The following is a 21,802-nucleotide window of genomic DNA, read 5'->3' on the forward strand; positions in this document are numbered from 1 at the left end:
TTCTCTAGAACCTGAAGGACCTCAGATTTTCTTCCTTTCTTTCACATTTTATTACATTTATTTTCTTTCTCTCTCTCTGTGTGTCTCTGTCTCTCTGTCTCTCTCTCTCTCTCTCTCTCTCTCTCTCTCTCACACACACACACACACACACACACACACACACACACACACACACACACACACACACTACCTACAGGATTTTGGTTTCTGCAGTTTTGTATGTGTGTGAAAGCATTCAAATACTGATGTCACTGAGGTGCAGTGCTTGGTTTAACTTTCTTTGGTGTATGCCAAACTTTCTTTGCTGTGTCTCCTTTAAGTTGAGGATGTCACTTAGAATTAAGCTCTGGAACTTAAGTTATTACCTAGCTCTGCTAGGTTGTCACTCCAGGCCTTTAGTCAAAGAGATAGCATCTTTAGGTCATAAGCTTATATTGACATTTCCAATCCAGAGTTGATGTTATTTTTATGTTTTTTTCTTCTCTAACAAAATCTTTGTTTATAATAACAATAAGAACAACACCCTGGTGTTGGTGACACATGCCTTTAATCTCAGCAGAGGCACCTTGAGAGGCAGAGGCAGGCGGATCTCTATGAGTTCTAGGCCAGTCTGGTCTACAGATTAACTTCCGGGACTGCTAAGGCTACACAGAGAAACCCACAAACAAATACAGTAAAAATAAATAAGTACAACATCAACTGTTTCATATCTAAAGACTCTGAAGCTGCCTTTGCTAGGCTGTAGTAGGGCTGAGTAAGAAATTGTTAGATGTTGTCAAGGTCATTCCCCTCTTAAGAACTATGGGGGTTGCAGGTTCCTGCCAGCTCTGGGAGGGTGGTAAAATCTGCTGTCAGAATTCTGCACCGTCCTCAGCTCTGAAGTGGCAAGAATCTTTTCCTCATGTTTTTATACTTTTGGTGCTCTAGTCAGTAGCACATAGGAGCAGAACCTTTCCTGGTTCTCCCTCTTTAAATACTTGAAAATTACTTGAGACAGTAATTTGTCTTTTGATCAAGATCTCTTTAAATAGTCATTCCCACCCCCAGGCATTGGATTAGGGAACTTGATGCTTTCCAGGTTTCTGTTCATTTCAGCTAATATTCCCAGAGTCATATCTTGGTATTTTTATCTTGACTAAGTCTGTGGCCTCTCTCTTACTTGATGAGTCCTAAACATTGTCAGGGATTTTTCAGAGAAGGCCCAAAGGAAGGAAATAATGATAATCATGAGTCATTTTTAAGATCTTTGATTCTCTTTCTCCTCCCCTTGCCCTTCTCCTTACACACACACACACACACACACACACACACACACACACACACACACACACACACACACACACCATCATCATCATCATCAGATGTCATTTCTCAGGCCTGGACTTGCCAATTAGGTCAGCTTGACTGGCTGGTGAGCCTCTGTTTCTGTTTCTGTCTCTCCAGCACTAGAATTACAAGGGTATTATATCACTCACAGCTTCTTGTATAAGTTCTTCATAAAACTCAGGTCCTCATGTTTGCACAGCAAACTGAGCTAGTTTCCCAGTTCCCAGAGATAATTGTTTCTTATAAACAATGTCTAAATGCATTTGTAGTAAAATGCTTTTAGCTGTATAGTAAATATATTTAAGGTCATATGCTACTTAGCTCCATCTGAAAAGCAAGCCTTTAGCTTTTTAGTATTAAATATGTTATAGAGTGAGAAAACAATGTTTAAAATTTATAAGGAAAGGGGCTAGAGAAATACCTCAGTAGTTAAGAATACTTACTGCTCTTGCAGAGGACTCAGGTTCTGTCACTAGCCACCCAAGCCATTTTCATGTTTTAATGAAAGGACAGCTTGAATTAATTTGCTAAAAACTTATTTTTTCCAACTTATTTAACTAATGATATATTAAGCAGTAACCCTGATGTAGGTTATTATGAAGCTCTTTTTTACTTGTTTTGGTACTCTATTGAAGCCAGCATGAAATTTTTAAGTGCAGTGAAGATTCTGTATTGTAGGACTGGAGAGATGGCTGTGTGGTTAAGGGCACTGGCTGTTCTACCAGAGGACCTGAGTTCAATTCCCAGCACCCACATGGCAGCTCACAACTGTCTGTAACCTCAGTTTCAGGGACTCCAACATTCTCTCTAGCCTCTGTGGGCACTGCTCACACACAATGCACATACATGCGGGTAAAACACTCATAGATGTTAAAAAAAAAAAGAAAAAAAAGTAAAAAATCGATGACTTTTCCAAAATAATAATGTTTGTCACAGATTTGGTCATTTTAATAGTGGATGTTATGCACTCAGATGATACAGATATCAAGTATGTATGTTTATGGTTCAGAAGCCTAGACATAAATGAGATGAGCCTATTTCATATTCTCATAGTGAATACTTATTTTGTTTTATTTATTTCTGCAGAGCAATTATTGTGGAACTTTTTGGCAATACACATTTGAATGATAAATGTATCACTGTGTGTGTGTGTGTCTGTGTGTGTGTGTGTGTCTGTGTGTGTGTTATGCTTAGTACAAATATGAGCCGCAGAAATAAAGTCACCTCACATAGGTAAGGAAAGTATTTCACATAAGTAAGGATTGTTTTTCTTTGTTTTTCTATTGGCTTTCTGTATTTGAGAACCTCCTTTTTTGGGGGCGGGGGTTGTTTCAGTTTTTGGTTTTTTCAAGGGAGAATTTCTCTGTGGCCCTGGTTTTCCTAGAACTCAGCTCTGTAGACCAAGTTGGCCTTAAATTCAGAGATCCACCTGCCTCTGCCTCGTGGGTGCTAAGATTAAAGGTGTGGGCTACCACACCCCATCCCTGGCTGGAGCCCTTTGGGTTTTTTGTTTGTTTTGAGACTGGGGTCTTGCTGTGTTGCTTAGGCTAGACTCAAATTTCCTATCCTCCTGTCTCAACCTTCTGGGTAATTGGAATTGTATGTGGGTGCCACCATACTCAGTTTGAGGTTTGGGTTGTTTTGTTTTGTTTTTGTTTTTGAGTTCCCCTGATTAGATAGATTGTAGAGGTTTTGTTGAGTCTCACAATGATAAGAGAAACTACACCAAGTGACATGTTGAGGATATTTACACTATGTGAGAGTCTAGAACTGTTCGGGTCAACCTACTGTGTTATCCTAGTAGGTGACACACTGAGTCTGCTTCCTTGTTACCATGCCCTCCTCTTTACTTCCTGCTCAGTGAACTGAGTGCTGAGTATAAACTTTTTGGCGCATGTAGAGGATACCATAGCAGAAAATGGAATTTACCTGTGCATTTCACCTTGGTGAAACCAGTGGATAAATCGTGGGTTTTGGACATATTTCAGATACCTTCATGAGAATGGTGCTTTAGCTTTACTTTCCAGTGTTATTTGAAAAATATAGGGGAAAGCCATTACTACAGATTGAATTGTTCACAAGTGAATCAGACCTCAGAGACACAGTATAGTGTTATCTACAATAGGCAGTACCTATTTGTTGATTATATAAGGAGACATGGATTTTATTTCCAGCTATGCTACTACTAAGTACATGGGTTTCCTACTGTTACATTCATCCTTTTAGAATTTGCCTGCTTTGCATTACACTAAGACAAATTAGAGGGCCAAAACATCAATTTGTGTGTCAAACCAAATGTATTTTACCATATTAGTTAGCCCTCTCACATAGGAATGTAGCCTGGGAAAGATTGAGATTTCCCAGGGGCTAGAGTAATTTTATTTGTTTTTGTTTTGTTGTTGTTTGTTTTTATTTTTTCAAGACAGGGTCTCTCTGTGTAGCCTTGGCCTGTCCTGGACTCACTTTGTAGACCAGGCTGGCCTTGAACTCACAGAGATCCACCTGCCTCCCTGAGTGCTGAGATCAAAGGCGTGTGCCACCGCTCCTGGTGAGTCATTTTATTTTCTATTATGCATAGACTAGGCCAGCAAGAGGGGCGGGTCATTAAATTTATGCATACTTTAGAAAGGGTTTAGGTTCTTTTAAATAGGTATTCTTTCTGCAGCTAAATATGGAACAATGAATTATGATGCATACCTTCCCTGCTTCCCACTGCACTGTCAGTTATTACCCGCCTACTCTTTCCTAACATTTCTTATCTTTTCATCATGGTTTAATTTTCTTTTTACTTCTGTCTAGTAACCTTTTTTTTTTTTATGCCTGTCATAATATACGCCACAGATCCATAGGTAGGAATGGCTATATAGGTCCTGGAACTACCTCTGTAGACCAAGCTGGCTTTGAACTCAGAGACCCTCGTGCCTTTGCCTCCCAAGTGCTGGAATTAAAGGTGTGCGCTGCTGCTGCTGTCTAGCTGGCATTACTATTCTTTCAGTTCTTTGTGGTTGAGAGATTTTGCATCAACCCAGTATTACCTGTTTGATTCCTGGGTCCTCCAAGAAAAAAGAAAGAAATGTGGATTTCATCCCTCTGTACTACTTCTCTACAGACTAGCTTTTGCTTGAGTTTCAGAGGACAGTATTCTGAGCTCTCTGAAGAGAAACTGGAGGAGGAAGCATTCCTCTAATCAGTTTCTTCCTGAATTTTGTGGTCTGGTTCATTTTCCTTAAACACTGAAAAGTTGCCTTTTGTCTTTTTGGATTTGCCCAGTTCCAACTTCCTGGCTTTATATGTCCAAAGATCCTGAGATTCAAACTATTTCACACCATTTACTTTCCAGTGTGATTTGTTATAATATCTGCCACTCATTCTGGTGAATACTACTCTTTGGGTGTTGGTATATGTGCATGTGTGTGCGAATGTTTTAATGAACAAAATAGAACTTTTGTTCAGAAAATTTGTATATTCTTTTTTGAGGGTTGTTTGTAGTTACCCATTATACAGACCTCTTACCAGAGTGATAAATTTGTTACAGTTTTTCTTGTGGTTTTGTTTGTTGCTTTTTGTTTTGAGACAGGCTCTCTCCTTGTAGTCTTGGCTTTCCTGGAACTCTGCTGTGTAGACCAGGCGGGTCACCTGCTTGTATGTATGTTTATGGGGCAGTGGTGCAAATGTGTGCCTGAGGAGGCCAGACATCAGCCTCAGGAGCCATCCATCTTGTTTTTAGGTCTCCCATTAGTTTAGAACTCACCAAATAGACTAAGCTAGCTGGCAGCAAACCCCAAGGACTTGCTTGTCTCTACCTCTCATGTGCCTTTTTAAATTGTGGTTTGTGGGCCAGGCGTGGTGGTGCACACCTTTAATCCCAGCACTCGGGAGGCAGAGGCAGGTGGATCGCTGTGAGTTCAAGGCCAACTTGGTCTACAAAGCAAGTCCAGGACAGCCAAGGCTACACAGAGAAACCCTGTCTCAAAAAAAAATTAAAAAATAAATAAAATAAATTGTGGTTTGTAGGGATTAAATTTGGGTCCTAATACTTGCAGAGCCAAGTATTTCATCAATTGAGCTAATGTTCCCCGTCCACAGTCTTTGTCTGTGTGTATGTGTGTGTGCATGTGAAGGCCAGAGATCACTGTTGGTGTCCTCCTCAGTCACTTTCCACTTGACTTTTTTTTTTTTTTTTTTTAATGGGATCTCTCACTAAATGTGGAGTTCACTGCTTTGTCCAGACTGGCTGGCCAGTGAGCTCCAGAAATCTGCCTGTCTCAAATCTCCTGCTTGTACCACAGGCATTTTACTGACTAAACCATCTCCCAAACCTCCTGTAATTAATTAATTAAATAATGTTTGGTTTTTCAAGACAGAATTTCCCTATGTAGTCCCAAATGTCCTGGAAATAGTTCTGTAGACCAGGCTATCCTCAGATTCAGAGATCCGTCTTCCTCAGCCTCTCAAGTGCTGAGATTAATAAAAGCATGTGCCACCAACACTTGACCTATAATTATTTCTAATCATCCTTTGGAAATACACTGAATGAAAAAGAACTATTGACTTACTGAAAATTATGCAGCCTGTTACAGTGGCTCCTGCTTATAATACTATACCACTTGGGAAACTAAAGCAAGAGAGTTGCTATGAGTTGGAAGCTATCCAGGGCTACAGTATGAACTGTCTCAAGAAAGAAAAGAATGCAGAAAAGAGCCAGGCAGTGGTGGCACACACCTTAATCCCAGCACTTGGGAGGCAGAGGCAGGCAGATCTTTGGGTTCAAGAATGGCCTGATCTATAGAAGGAGTTCCAGGACAGCCAAGGCTACACAGAGAACCCCTGTCTCAAAAAACAAACAAAATGTAGAAAATTTTGCATCTAGCTTATCTCCATTTGCTCCAGATTGATTATTAGAATTTCAACCAGAAAACAGCAAATATACAAATGTCTATTTGTGGTAAAAGAATTGAAAACAGGAATACAACCACATAACCTTCTCTCCCCCTACCCCCTGCAAAGAATTGGGGTTTTGTGTGTGGGGATATTGATGTCAGCCTTTTTCTCTTTTCAGTTGCTCTAGGTCGTAACCAGCCTTTGAGAAAGGAGAAACCAAAATGGAAAAGCGATTATCCCATGACAGATGGACAACTGCGCAGCAAGAGGGATGAATTTTGGGACACTGCACCAGCGTTTGAAGGCCGGAAGGAGATCTGGGATGCCTTGAAGGCTGCTGCACACGCTTTTGAAAGCAATGACCATGAACTGGCACAGGCAATCATTGATGGTGCAAACATAACACTACCACATGGTAGGTTTGGGGTCCTGATGACTGTCTCCAGTAACAGTGAACCACCTGGGGAGAAGCTTCTGTGTTTCTTCTGCGCATTACTCTAATTCTTTTACATTATAGTAAAACGCGGCTTTCCTCCTTTTTTTAATTTTTCCTTTTTTTTTTTTTTTTTTTTTTTTTTTTTTTTTTTTTCTTTTCTTTCCTTTTTATATCTTTCAGCTGATGGTAGTTTGTGACTTGGTTCATTTTTATGTTTCTTAATCTCAGAAAAGAGAACATGTGGATAAACTGTATTCTCTTTTTCTATGTGACTTAGTTCTTTCTACAGAGAAGCCCCAAGCTCCCTTGTCTGCTTCTCTCTTCTGCAGTCTACATCCCCATCTGGTGATCGATCAGTGCTGCTGCTGCTGCTGCAACTACTCTCCTGGGGAGTCTCAGTTTAGGTTTTATAAAGTGCAGAGACTTCATGGATGCCCCTTAGTCAATCATGCTGTCCCATCAGTTAGCATGAGCAGACCTAAACCTTCAAGTTTAGGTCTCATTTTGGGGGGAGGGAAGGCCATGGGAGAGATGGCTCAGTGCTTGCTGAAGAGGATCTGGGTTTAATTCCCAACCACTCCTGCTCCAGAGAAATCTGATGCCCTCTTCTGGCTTCTGCAGGCACTGCATGTAATTAATACATACACACATACATATCTTTAGGCAAACACTCATATGTATAAAAGCAAAGTAAAAATCTTTTTTAAAATTGTATTTATTTTTATTTTATGTATGAGTTTTTTGTCATGTGGGTGCTGGGAAACAAACCCATGTCCTAGAGGAGCAGCAGCAACTCTAAACTGCTATGCCATCTTTTCAGTCCAAACTTCAAAGTTTTAAAGGATACTTCTCCATGACTCTAGGCTAGGCCTTATAAGAAACCTTTCTTGCTTTAGGCACGAGACTAAGAACCACCATAATATATATGTATTCAGGGACACAGAGATGCTAGACTTGTGCGCATGTGCTCACTCTTGTATGGTCTCCTTGATTTGAAACATTAAATGTTTCATGTTATGCTGAGGTTTAGGTATTAGTTTTATATATGTACTCTTTGGGTTTTTTTTTTTTTTTTTCTTTATGTGTTTGTGTTTTTCTCTTTAGCTTTTCAAGTTAATAGCTTTCTAGGTTGTTTTTCAGACCTATATACAGGATGTTAACCACCTACATTTACTGTTGTTCTCTGTTCATTATTATTCTGCCACTGTTTTCCCCAGGTCTTTTTTACTGTGTTCATCTGTAGAGAGAAGTGCTGTAGTAATTTAATAATCTACAGAATGTCTTTGACTCTTTGTCCAATACAGGATGTTTTACTCATAGCCTTGCCAACTTTCCAAATCCCCATGCTACTCTAATTAGTCATGCTTCTAAGAAGCATTCCTTGTTTTATGCAGCCTGTTATTATGAGAGCTTATTAACATGGGCTTATATCACTAACATTTATCGAACACCTACTTTTCCCACACATGTAAAAATGATCACTCCAAGCCTTGTGGTAGTGGCCAACGCCTTTAATCCCAGCACTTGGGAGGCAGAGGCAGATGGATCTCTGTGAGTTCAAGGTCAGCCAGGTCTACAAGAGAAACCCTGTCTTGAAGAAACAACAAACAAAACCCTTCTTTAACTGGGCGGTGGTGGTACACACACTAGATTAAAGAATCCCAGCACTCAGGAGGCAAAGGCAGGTGGATCTCTATGAGTTTGAGGCCAGCCTGGTCTACAAAGTTCAGGACAGCCAAGGCTACACAGAGAAACCCTGTCTCAAAAAAAGAAAAATAATGTTGCTATTCTAGGCATGGTGGCACACATCTTTAATCTCAGCACTCAGGAGACAGAGGTACACAGATCTTTTTTGAGTTTGAAGCCAGCCTGGTCTACTTAGCTGGTCCAGTACAGCCAGGACTACCTAGACAGACCCTGTTTCAAAAACCCAAAACAACAATAGTAGTTTTTGTTGGCAGTCCCATCAACCAGCACATCTTGGGGAACTACTGGAAATTTGTTACTATTACAGGAACGTCAACTCCCCCAATCTGCCTATAAATTCTGCAGCCAGGTATGGTTGTGCACACCTTTTAATCCCAGCACTTGGGAAGCAGAGGACTCTGATTTTGAGGCTAGCCTGGTCTACAGAGCATGTTCTAGGAAAGCTAGAGATCCACAGAGAAACCTTGTATGGAAAAAAACAAAAGAATGAGAGGAAGGAAGAGGGGGAACAGGAGAAAGAAATATATTCTGCATAAGCATGGAAGAACCATGATGATGTCTGAGCATTCCTCTCTCAAATAAATTGTAACAGACTTGTAGGTAATAATGTTTTTCTCTGATACCCTTGAGTGTTTCCTTGGTTTTCTCTGAAGCTTATCAGTGATATTTCTTGGGTAGGTCTCTCAGTTAAGTTCTCTCATATATCCCTAGTTTGCCATCAGTTAAATTCAGCTACTTTATTGGATGTTTTTACTTTGATCTGCTCAGTGGTAGGTTTTTATATCATTTGTGCTTTTACTGTAGTAATTAAAGCTGTCTGCCTTTAAACAAATCCCTTCTGTAACCTTCAGTTCTCTTTATCATATGTGGACCGTGGTAACCATCTGTCTGGTTGGGTTGTTGCATTGGTTCAGTGTCATGATACATGTGAGTCATTTATTGTAATCCCTGACCTACCTACCAAGATACTTAGTAAACTGAGTTTACTTTTTCATACTGGACTCTGGCACTAAAAGGTAAATTTCCTGTGCCAGCCTTAACTTACAGATCCTGACCTGGCTGTGTCCACCTTCTCATAGCCTTCTGTCTATAAAAGAACCTTTCCTCCATAGTTTTTACAGTATTTTAAAAAGTTAATTGCAGGCCAGGCGTTGTAGCGCACGCCTTTAATCCCAGCACTGGGGAGGCAGAGACAGGCAGATTGTTGTGAGTTCGAGGCCAGCCTGGTCTACAAAATTAGTCTAGGACAGCCAAGCCTAACACAGAGACCTTGTCTCAAAAAACAAAAAACAAAAAATGTTAATTGCCTCTCTGTGACTTTGAGGACAGCCAACACTACACAAAGAAACCCTGTCTAGAAAAAGCAAATAAACCAAAAGTTAATTGCCTGGCTGGAGAGATGGCCCAGTGGCTAAGAGTGCTGACTGTTGTTCTTGCAGACGTTCTGAGTTCAATTCCCAGCAACCACATGGTGGCTCATGACCATCTAAAATGAGATCTAGTGTCCTCTTCTGGTGTGTGGGCTTACATGTAGGCAGAACGCTGTCTATATAATAATCTTTTGTTTTAAAAAGTTAATTACTTTAAATTCCTGTTTTGAATTCAATTTTTTTTAACTTTTTATTGATTCTTTGTGAGCACCCTAGTCCCACTCATCTCCCAGTCCCCTCATATCCACCCCACCCACAAGCAACAACATCTCATGGTGGAAGCTGTAGTGTGCCCCACAGTAAACCCCTTTGTCCATATATATTCACTTGCAAATGTTCACTGCAATGAGTCATTGGTCAGGTTCAAGGTCCCTGGCTTCTGTGACACCTTCAATACTGGATCCTCACTGGGACTCCTAGTTATCCTGTTGTTGCCCTATGACATGGAGATCCTGCAGCGTTAGACTGGCCCTTTCAGGAGTCCCAACACTTTGAAGATGATTCAGATTTCTGAGTGGGCCAATTCAGAGCCCTGGATCTGGGCCTGGGTAGTAGCCGATCTGGTCAGCCTGCCTGCTCTCCTTTTATCTGTACTCCTGCTCCAGCACTGCTCTGGCTAGCCTACCCAGTGCCACAACCATCAGCAGGAGTCAGGGACTGGTTCACCAGCACCCATGTCTCCACTGTGCTGCCCAGTCAAGGTTTGGGGCACACTCTCCGAAGTGCTGCAATCTGTGAGAGTCTGGGACAGCTCTCCTGCTCCTACACCCTCCGGGCTGGCTCACCCATGCCTTTGCCCTCAGAGCCAGCTCCACTGTATGGCCCAAGGGAGGTGCAGGTCCCACTCTCCAGAATACTACAGCCAGTGAGGGGGCAGGGCAACCCAAAAGAACCAAAGAGATGGTTCCGTGTATAAAAGCACTTGTCAAGCAACCCTGATGTCCTGGATTTGATCCCTGGAACCCATGTTAAAGACAGACATAGTGGCCAGGCGTGGTGGCGCACACGTTTAATCCCAGCACTCTGGAGGCAGAGGCAGGCAGATCACTGTGAGTTCAAGGCCAGCCTGCTCTACAAAATGAGCTCAGGACAGCCAGGGCTACACAGAGAAACCCTATCTCGAAAAACCAAATAAAATAAAAAACCAGATGCAGTGGTACACATCTAGCCAGAAGTATACTTTGGCCTGCCTTAAAACAAGGTATACACAATTCAGTATAAATAGGGGACACACACACACACACACACACACACACAAAACTCTCCAGAAACTTTAAGAAATGGGCAAGGGCCAGATATGATACATGTCTGTAATCCTGACACTTGGGAGGATCACTTGTTAAAGGCTGGGCTACATGCAAGAACCTTTTGTTGTTTTATTTTTTTGAGACAGGGTTTCTGTGTATAGCATTAGCTGTCCTAGACTCACTTTGCAGATCAACCTGGTCTCAAACTCACAGAGATTCTCCTGCGTCTGTTTCCCCAATGCTGGGATTACAGGTGCACCTGGCTGCAAGAACCTATCTTTAAAAAAAAACAAAACAGGAAATTTGGTTTCTTTAAAGGTCCTAAGGAGAATGTAAGCATAACTAATACAGAGAGTTGTTTTTATGTGGATGATTTTTGCTTGGCTATTGTAGTGTTTAGAAATGAAGCAGCCTTTAAGCTGCCTGATGACTGATTAATTATAAATGATATATCATTTTCTTCTTTCTGTCTTCAAGAAAACAAAGAAGGCTTAGTGTTACAAACTGTGAATGTGTCTGCTCCTCTGGTACTGTCATGCTTTTTCTTGAATTAGAGTGATAAAGTCTGAAAATAGCTGTGGTGGGAGGTTGTTCCTGAGCCAGGAGGCTCTACGAAAAGCTCCTTTCCGTGTTCTGGGGTTAGGGAGGGAGAAGCAGGCTTTCTCATATCCCAAGGGAGCAGCTGTATCAACTTCCACTTCTCTAAGGCCTGCTGGGCTTTCAGTAGACACCAGATCCAAGTGCTTCTGACCTGCACCTCTGCCTCTGTAAAGAAGTGAAACCCTGGAACTAAAGATTAAATGTCCCTTGTAGAAATTAAGCAAAGTGTTACACAATGTTTCATGCTGGTTTGACTATCATGTGCCTTCAGCGGTATGTATTCAGCTAAGCCATTTTCACCTCTGCTTGCCCAGGAGAGTTGTTAAGCCTGGTTCCCCTAGTTGCCAGTCCTGCTGGCTGGTTCAGTGGATGATGACAAATCTGGTAGGTTTGCTGGATTCTCAGTACGGTGTACTTAGGGAGAGAAGCTGTATTTGTTAGCAGCCCTGAGGTGCTGAAGACGGCTCCCAAGGACTGGTGGAAGGAGAGTTAGTGGCCTTTTAACATTGTGATTCGGGTTTGTAGAGAAGCCCATGCAGGATGAAGCAACAGGCTGTAAGTTACTTCATAAAGCTGTGATCCATTTATTACATCGTTGCTTATGAAATACTTCTCCAAGTGTGTAATTTTGAAATTTAAAACCATTGAGAGAGAACCAACATTATTGTTTTCCATGGGTTTTTGTCTGTACTAGGCAATTTTGAATGTGTTTAGTTTTTGAATCCTTATAGCAGCCTTTTTGTTTGTTTGTTTGGTTGGTTTTTTGTTTGTTTGTTTGTTTTATTAAGGGGGAAAAAAGGGAGGGGAAGGTACTATAATCCTTGGGGAGATAATCAGCTTGTCCCAAATTAGGTTCTACACACAAACCTAGTTATGAGTAGAGACCCTGTCCCTCATACCAGATTTACTACTACTTTAGTCCTTGATACTCCTGGGGGTGGGGGGGGGGTGACTTGACTCTTCAATGTTTGTTTTATTTCCTTACTTGAATTCTTTGGTTTTGGTGTTCTCCTTTCTTTATCTGTGTCCACTTTACTTAACTGTTGAGGCATTTCTTTAACATAGGAATTTATGAGTATTGAAAAGTGGAATTCCAGAGGGCTAGAGAGATGGTTTAACAGTTAAGAGCATCAACTGCTCATCCCAGGCCTGGGTTCAATTCCCAGCACCCACATGGCAGCTCACAACTGTCTGAAACTCCAGGATGTAACACTCTCACACAGGCATATATGCAGGGAAAACACCAGTGTGTATAAAATAAAAATAAGTTAATTAAAAACGAAAAAGGTAGAATTTCAGCCTCCTAGGTCTGTTAGAACAGAGAAATTAATATTGAGGATATGGGTAAAACCATATGATAAAACTTGGTGATAAAAATTTAAAAATTTTAAAAAGCAGTGCCAGGCACGATGGAGCACACCTGTAATCCCAGCTCTCAGGGAGGCAGCTCTCAGGGTTAGAGACCAGCCTGGTCTACAAAGTGAGTCCAGGACAGCCTAAGCTACACAGAGAAGCCCTATCTTGGGGGGTGGGGGAGGAAGCTTTTGGCATTCTAAAATGTTGCCCCTTGTTTACTTACTTACTTTGGGGAGGTAGTTTTTTTTGTTTGTTTGTTTGTTTGTTTTTTTCATGTTACCATGTGAGCTAAATATTTTTATTTTCAAACATTATTGAGAACTTAAATTAAACAGGTATGTAAAATGTATACTTTCACTTTGTCATGTATACACTATGAAACCATAGTCAACAATCAAGACACTTTTTATCTTTACACATTACTTTTTATTACCGGAGGATGGTGTGCATGCACGCCTGTGTGTGTCATAGTGCATGTGGACATCAAAGGACAACTTCCAGAGTTTGTTATTTTCTTCAGCTGTGGGACCCAGTGTTCAGATTCAGGTTGTCAGTCTAGCATGTGCTTTTATCTGCCTAGCCATCTTGTGACCCAAAGAAATTGGCTTTTAAGTTTTGAATGTAGCTATCAAAGTCTCTCTCAGGTGAGAAAAGTCTTAAGCCTGAGCCACATTCTTACGGAATGAGAGCATAAAGGCACACTCAGCAAGGCCTTTACAAGGTTGTTTTTCAGCCTCAAGGACTGCTTGAAACAGTAAAGTGTTCGGCATAATGGCATGTAATAAAACTACTTTTATTATTTGGCAACCAGTGTAATTTCTTTATCTTTCTAGAGATAGGTTTGTTTGTCTTGGTCTTTTTGAGACAGTCTCATGTAAAATCCAGACAGGCCTCAAACTCAGCATGTAACTGAGGCTGGTCTTTACTGGTCCTCCCGCCACCACTTGCCGAGGGCTAGTTTTACAGAGATGAACCACCATGATTGGCTGTAGTGAATGAAATACGGTGATGCCTAATTGAAAACAACTAGAGAAGGCAGCTGACCAGGGAAAGTAAAACATCTAAGCTAGTGATCTAGATAAAATATAGATAGAAACACTTTCAGGATATTGTGTAAGAAGTCACTACAAAAGTGATGACTTGGCAGCCTCTGCCAAACATGGGGAACCTTCAACGCTTCCTGACTTGAAGAGGAGGGTGTCATACCTCCCTTCCTAGCAAGTATTTATCCTGATGACCCACTGTCTGCCAGATCCTACACTATGTTTGTAAGTGGAAAAAAAATCTGCAGTGGATACTCCATAATAATGTAAGCAAGCCTGGCTAAAACTTTGAAAATAGTAGGAATTGCAGGACGAGCTGAGCTTCAGTGCTAGAGGGTAGTGTTAGAAACCTTCTGTGAGTTTCTGATGCAGCCAGGGCTAAATCAGCTTTTGGAAAGTGCCTTCCTCCTGTGTGTAATCAACTGGCCTTCTGTGATAACAGATATGCATATGTGTAGGCAGAGGCCCAGAGTCTATCTGTGTTGGATGCCCACCAGTGGTCCCTTCTAATTTTCTGGCTTCTACAGGTGCTCCAAGTCAACACACAGCTAAAAATTGTCCTCATAGGAGTAAGAACATGTGACCAATGAAAGTAAACCTACTGTAGGAAGGACCTGGCAGAGACAGTTGGCCAAGGGGATAAATACTGCCAGGGAGGTTATCCTCTTTGTCTTTCTGGGGTGGGCCTAATATTTTCCAGTTCCATACATTTACCTGCACATTTCATGATTTTATCTTTCTTTGTAGCTTTATCATTTCCTTGGTTTCATTATCCATTCATCAACTGATGGACATCCATGCAACAGAACTTTTATTCTGTTGTAACTGTTATTTTGGAGGCTTATTGCCACCGTTTACTAACCTAGGCTTAGTCCTTGACGCTCTATACAGTCTAACCTAGGCCTAGAGTGTTTCAGCCTCTGAGACTTACTCCTTTAAAAGCTCACTTTTTCTTGTTCTTACTAAGTTCTGGGATGGCTGGTTCAATTCAGCTGTTTTGGCTCAAACTCCTCTCCCATCTGACTTACTCAATCTGGCTTTTCTCTCAGCCCCTGAATTGCTCTGCTTGGCCTCAAACTAACTCCAGCAATCTGTTCTAATCTTCTGGCTCTTTCTCATTATCTGGCTCATTAGGTCTTCACCACAGTCTAGTTTGCTACCTCTCTATGTAAAACTCTCCCTCATTCTGTGTTGCTCCCTTAAGTAGCTTCCCTTTCCTCCTCCTCCTCCTCCTCCTCCTCCTCCTCCTCCTCCTCCTTTTCCTCCTCTTTTTTCTTTTTAAGACTTATTTATTTATTTATTTATTTATTTTATACATACTCTGCCCACATGTGTGCCTACCCTCCAGAAGAGGGTACCAAATCTCATTGTAGATGGTTATGAGCCACTATGTATGTAGTTGCTGGGAATTGAACTCAGGGCCTTTGCAAGAACCGTGCTCTTAAACTCTGAGCCATCTCTCCAGTCCTCCTCTCTCTTCTTGTGAGAGTTGGCCATGTCTTGTTCTGTCAAATCTTTCTCTGGTTCGTCACGTTTTCTGCTACTCAACTAAATATCACTTTCAAGCATGGGTGCTTCCTTTTACAAATTCATTTTACCTTCATTGTTGGGATTAAAGGCATTGTACTACTTACTACACCTGTACCTGAAACTTGCTCTATACCAGGCTGGCCTTGAACTTAGATCTGCTTTCCTCTGTCTCCTGGATTAAAGGCGTGTTTGTATTCCAGCCAGATCACATAGACATAGAAGGTCTTTGGATGTGATCTCTTGGTAGAGCAGCCATATTCTGAATTAAAACTCCTCTTCTCATCTAGGCTGATTCCATGTCCCAGCTCTTGAGAATAGAACAATGATGAGAAAACGGATGAACATCTCTATTTCTGTAGTGGGCAGTGGGGTCCTTTGGGTATACAGCTGGACCACACTAGGTCTGTTTCTGGTTTTTTTTTTTTTGTTGTTGTTGTTTTTTTTTGAGGAACATTGCACTGGTTTACAGAGTCAGCCTAGCCTTTTACATGGGTTCTGGGATCAAAACTCAAGTCCTGCTGAACATGGTGACTCCCACCTTTAATCCCAGCATTTGGGAGGCAGAGGCAGGTGGATCTCTGTGAGTTCAAGGCCAGCCTGGTCAACAATAGATAATCAGGGCTACATAGAGAAACCGTGTCTTGAAAAAACCAACCAACCAACCGACCCTCAGGTCCTTGTGCTTGTGAAGCAGGTACTTCACCCACTGAGCCATCTTCCCAGTCCAACACTGGGCTGCTTCAAGAAAGCCTTTTTTTCATTGTTCAATTTTTCTTTTTGTTTGGTTTTGCTTTTTTGTTTTTGCTTTTGGAGACAACGTTTCTCTGTACAACAGCCCTGGCTATTTATTGTACAGAACCCAGGAACTTGCTCTGTAGACCAGGCTGGCCTCAAACTCAGAGATCTACTTGCCTCTACCTCGAGGGCTGGGATCAAAGGCATGTGCCACCACACCATGCCTCATTGCTCCATTTTTCATACTTGCTTTTAATTATTGTAGACCAGACAGTGACAGTACTGAGTCTATGCTGTCACTATGTTTACAGCCTTATAGTACTGAAGCTTCTCTGAGTGGGCACACTTTTTTTGGAATGACTTGCTGGTAAATACTGTCAGGTTATTAGGTTGTGCTTAGATCACTAGTTTCTTGTCATGCCTCTCATTTTCCTCTGAGTTCATTTATTTCTCCCAGTTAGCCATCTCATTAACATAATAATAAGCTGTGTGCTCTTACATTTATGTTGCAGATTTATTCAAGAATCTGATTACTGATTATTTCATTATTATTTACTAGCTATGTAGCTCTAAATAAAACTTACTTCATTATCAATTTTCCCATCTGTAAAATATGTACAGTAGACTTACTTTCTGCTATAGTTGTAGGTATTTGTTACATATATATAACATGCTTATGGCTAAGACTGGTAAACATTCTGAAGTGTATGCTTTTGTGTTTAAGTGTATATATTGAAATTGGTTGCCTACCTAAGATCTGAACATTGATAGTATGAGTGGGCATGCTTATGGGAAAGGGGAAATCTCACAGTGCCCCATCCTATGAAAGAATCTGATCATTGCTGAGAGAGGGAAAATTCCCCAGGGAGGTGCCCCTAGTTGGTTATCTTTTTCTTTCTTTCTTTCTTTCTTTCTTTCTTTCTTTCTTTCTTCCTTCCTTCCTTCCTTCCTTCCTTTCTTTGTTTCTTCCTTTCTTCATTGCTTTCTTTTTTTAACTTTTTCTTGGTTCTATGTGAATTTCGCATCATGAACCCCAATCCCACTCATCTCCCTGTCCCTTCGTATCTGCCCTTGCAACTCCCCCCAAATAAAACAACAACAAATACCAAAAAAAAAAAAAAAAAATCTCCTCGTAGAAGCTGTAGTGTGTCACACAGCACACTCTTTTGTCCACACATCTTTACTTGCAAATGTTCATTGCAATGAGTCACTGGTCTGGTTCAAAGCCCCTGGCTTCTGCCACACCATCCACACTGGATCCTCACTGGGACTCCTCTCAGATACCCTGTTGTCACCCTGTGACTGGAGATCCTGCAGCTTTGGATCTGCAGGACCGGGCCCTTAACAAGCTCCAGCAGTTCATAGATGGGGTAGATTTTGGAGTGGGCCAAAGCTAAAGCCCTGGATCTGGGCCTGAGTGATAGCTGAGTTGGTCAGCCCACCAGTTTTTGTGCCCCACCAGGGTGAGCTCTCCAGCACTGCCCCAACTAGCAGGACCGTCTCTCCTGCTCTCATGCCCTCTGGGCCAGCTCAACCATCTCCACACCACCAGGTCCAGCTCTACTTTGCTGGGCCTGCTCTCCCAAGAGCTACAGCTGGCACCTAGCAGCTAGCTAATTGGTTATCTAGTAGAATGTGATCAGCCCTGAAATCATACACATAAACCACTAAAGGGACTCAGTAGTTTTTATATATATCTATATATAACAATAACTAAAGAAAAGAGGTCATCATTTAAAGGGGGGGGGGGATATGGAAGGAATGGGAAGGAAGGATTGATGTAATTATATTTTAATTGCCCTGCTAAGAGGCAAGAAACTTAGATACACTGTCTGTGATTGAGTAACTACTTTCCAGTGACATCCTGTGATAGCAAAGTATGGATTTTGAGCAAACATCTCTATTTTCCAAAGTGTTTAAGTGAATAGGTTGGTTTTATTTGTTTGTTTGTTTGTTTGTTTCCTGAAACCTTATATGTACTGATCTTATTTCCCATTTGGAAGTAGATTCTTTTAATGCCAAATTTGTACCATAATTTTTACCATATTGAAGTATGCTAATATCTCCATTCTTTGGGACTTTAGGAGTACAGTTTCATTCAGCACCAGAAAAATGATATACAAGTGTTTATCAGAACCCTGTAATTTAATCTTTCCAGATAACTGTACTTACACAGAAAGTGACATAATGTGCTGATGCTTTAAAAGAGTATGTATTGGGGATTGCTACAGAGTTGGGGTTACTCTTTCTAACTTGTCCCTTTGTGCTTCTTCAGTTAGTGCCTGTCTGTCAGATCTGAAGCTGAAGCTTAAATTAAAAACTAGACAAAGAGTCTTACAGCCTTTCTGGGTTTGTCTCTGTTCCTCCAGTTAGGTGGTTTATCTTTTTGTTCTGCCGTTCTAACCCCTCACTGATCTCTGTGAATAGTCTACATTCAGGCAGGTGTGTGAACAGTTTCCTCAGGGTTCCACTCAGCTATATAGTTTTTTCTATAGTGTTGTATTTGATTTACCTAATATTTTGTTGAAGATTTTTCAGTCTTTTCATGAGATATTAGTCTGTAGAGGTATTTGTTTTCTTCCTTTAGCACTAAGATAATGTTTGTCTCATAGAATGAATTAGAAAATTTCTCTTCTGTCTTGTGAAAATAGGTTGTTATAATTTCTTATTGTTCAGCAGAATTCACCATTGACCCCATCTGGAGTTGGTGCTTCCTGCTTTTTTATTATTATTATTAATATGCTTCCTGTTTTAAAAAGTTATTATTTATTCAATTTCTCTTGATAGGGCTGTTTAGATTATCTCTGTTCATAAGCTTCGGCAGATTATGTCTTTTCAGAAAAAGTCAGTTTCCTCTAGTGAATCCAACTTGTAGGTATGATGTTTTCATAGTATTGTTAGACTTTTAATGTCCATATATGTGTAGCTGCACCTGATGCATACTGCGTGTGATTTCTTTTGCTACTGCTAGTAGAAGCACAAGTTTTCCTGATATTTGCAGTGAGGGAGTGGGGATTGCAGTGATAAACTCAAAAGGCCCCCACCTGATTGAGCCTCTTAAGAGCTTTCTCTTCCCTTACCTACTGGTTCTTGAGCAGCATGCCTGTTAGAGGTTGAGATGAGAGTGCTGTTGGGTTTGAAGCTGACCACACTGTGATTAGAAGCACACTCATGGAAACTGTGCCTATCCCCCTTTCTCTGCAGGTGCACTGACAGAGTGCTACGATGAGCTGGGGAACCGATACCAGCTGCCAGTATATTGCTTGGCACCACCAATCAACATGATAGAGGAAAAGAGTGACATAGAGACTCTGGATATCCCTGAGCCACCTCCCAATTCTGGACATGAATCTCAGCTCCGTCTGCGCCTCTCCACAGGCAGAGACCTCAAGCTTGTGGTGCGCAGCACAGACACGGTGTTCCATATGAAGAGGCGCTTACACGCCACAGAGGGTGTGGAGCCAGGCAGCCAGCGGTGGTTCTTTTCTGGCCGGCCTCTCACTGATAAGATGAAGCTTGAGGAGCTGAAGATCCCCAAAGACTATGTGGTGCAGGTTATAGTGAGCCAGCCTGTGCAAAACCCAACACCAGTGGAGAACTGAGCTGGGCTTCCTGCTCTCTAGATCCCCTGGCTCCTTTTTATTGTTACTATTTCCTATTCTATAGCGTGAAATTTATTTTCACTGCTCTGAATTCCCTATGAATGGATTTAGTTCTGAGGAATTACCAGTGAAAAATTCCATCTGTGATGGAGACCAACAAATATAATAAAACACACAGAGCCAGCCTCTGAGACTCCTGTAATTACAATTTCTAATTTGAAAGGCAGTTAAGAAATAGATAACCATTTATTTTAAAACATGTATCAACTATGTAATGGCTGTATTTAAATGATTTGGAGTGTAAACAGACAGCAGACCCATCAAGTACAGCACCAAGCACCTTTTAGATACAGAATTTTTAACATATATGTCAAATTATATTTCCAGAATCATCAATAACAGTTATAAAACAAAACTTGTTTGTATTTTGTTTGGGGGTTTTTGTTTTGTTTTCTGATGGAACCTAAAAGAGCAGAGGGTTTTGTTCCCTCTCTGTTTGTATTCCTGCACCATCAGGAGGCAGTGGAGACTGGGGGTTGTCAGTGTTGCTTCCCCTCCCCTCCCAGTCATGGTCCTTATTCACATCCACTCAGTTCTGCTGCTGTACAGCGGGCAGCAGGCACCCTTAGCACACTGGGCGGTAATTTAGTCAGCCAGTTGGAAAGGCTCGTCTTGCTGCACAGTAATTTTAAAATGTCTTTGGCACCTGGGCTTGACAGCTAGCTTCTATGTGATGCCTTCACTGGTCCTGCCGGTCTGTGTGGCCATTTGTGGAGCTGACTGGCCCCACCTTTATGTTTCTGGGCCAGGCTACACAGAAATGGAGTATAGCTGCTTCCACTCTGGAGTATTCTGAAAGCAATCCTCTTTCCTGCCTGCAGGGGATGTGAGTAAAGCCCTTTCTGCCTTTCCTGGAAAACCTGTGCCTAGTCTCAGCATTGAAGAAAATTCCAGTTCAAAACTTTCAAGTGTGACAGTTTACTAGTGTCACTTAAACAATACTGGTGAGAATAGGTGGTGGCACCTGGCTCTAGAGTGGAGTATTTTCACCTCACTCTCACTGGTCATTGTGGGTGGGCAGCGTTCTTCCTGCACCTTCCCAGCAAAGGTGAACTAACCACTGTCTGCACACAAGGCTAAGGGATGGACACACTGAACCAGCATTTCCTTCTCTGGAGAAGGCTGGAGAAAGCTGCCAAAGGTTGTATTTAATCTGGAGCCTCTTAAATGCTGATTCTTCTGCCCATGGTAGTACCTGCCTTTAATCCCACACCGTGGGAGGCAGAAACAAGCAGATCTCAGAATTTGAGACCAGCCCAGAATACATAGCTAGTTCCAGGCCAGCCAGAGCTATATAGTAAGACACTTTCTCAAGGGGGCTAACATGTGGCCACACTAAATCTTTGAGAGTTTGTGAGGTATGAGCAGTAGATGAAAGAAGATTCTTTCCTCTTCTCAGTGTGGAAATAGCAAACCTCCAATAACTATTGGATGTAAAACACCATTCATTATTTTAGTGGCAAAATGAAACTGCTAGCTAGTTTAAAATGTAATGTTAAAGTGGGATTAAATTTTCTATAACCTGTTAAATTTTTTCTATACTGTAACGTGTTTCTGAGAACTCTAACCACCTCCTTAAAATGTTCATTTTTAAATTGGTGACTATACCTAATTTAGATTTGATGGTGGCTGAGTCCAAATTCAGGAGGAGCACACAGCTCTAACAACAAAGGAGGATGCTCACGTTCTCATGTGGAGGGGTACGGTATTTCAGTGCATCGCCCCACCATCAAGAAGGCTGATTTGTTTGTCACATTGAATAACCATATCTCTCAAAGTCTATCAACTGGAAAAGAGTGTTTAAACTTGTTACCTTTCTAAAGGGAATTTGATGTTATCACCAATAACC

At 41.5% G+C, this 21,802-nt stretch overlaps 1 protein-coding gene across 2 annotated transcripts in view; it reads left to right on the forward strand.

Annotated features, from left to right (window-relative positions):
- Ubtd2 (ubiquitin domain containing 2) overlaps positions 1-20,315 on the forward strand; it is a 53,909-nt gene extending 33,594 nt beyond the window's left edge. For both annotated transcript variants that reach the window (XM_051168463.1, XM_051168464.1), the window contains exons 2-3: positions 6,386-6,622; positions 19,496-20,315. In XM_051168463.1, the coding sequence (XP_051024420.1) occupies positions 6,386-6,622; positions 19,496-19,893 (635 nt within the window). In that variant the 3' untranslated portion in view covers positions 19,894-20,315. The remainder of the gene's footprint in view (positions 1-6,385; positions 6,623-19,495) is intronic.
- The last annotated feature ends 1,487 nt before the right edge of the window (positions 20,316-21,802 follow it).

This window comes from Acomys russatus, chromosome 25 (assembly GCF_903995435.1).
Source record: "Acomys russatus chromosome 25, mAcoRus1.1, whole genome shotgun sequence".
Taxonomy (NCBI): Eukaryota; Metazoa; Chordata; class Mammalia; order Rodentia; family Muridae; genus Acomys; species Acomys russatus.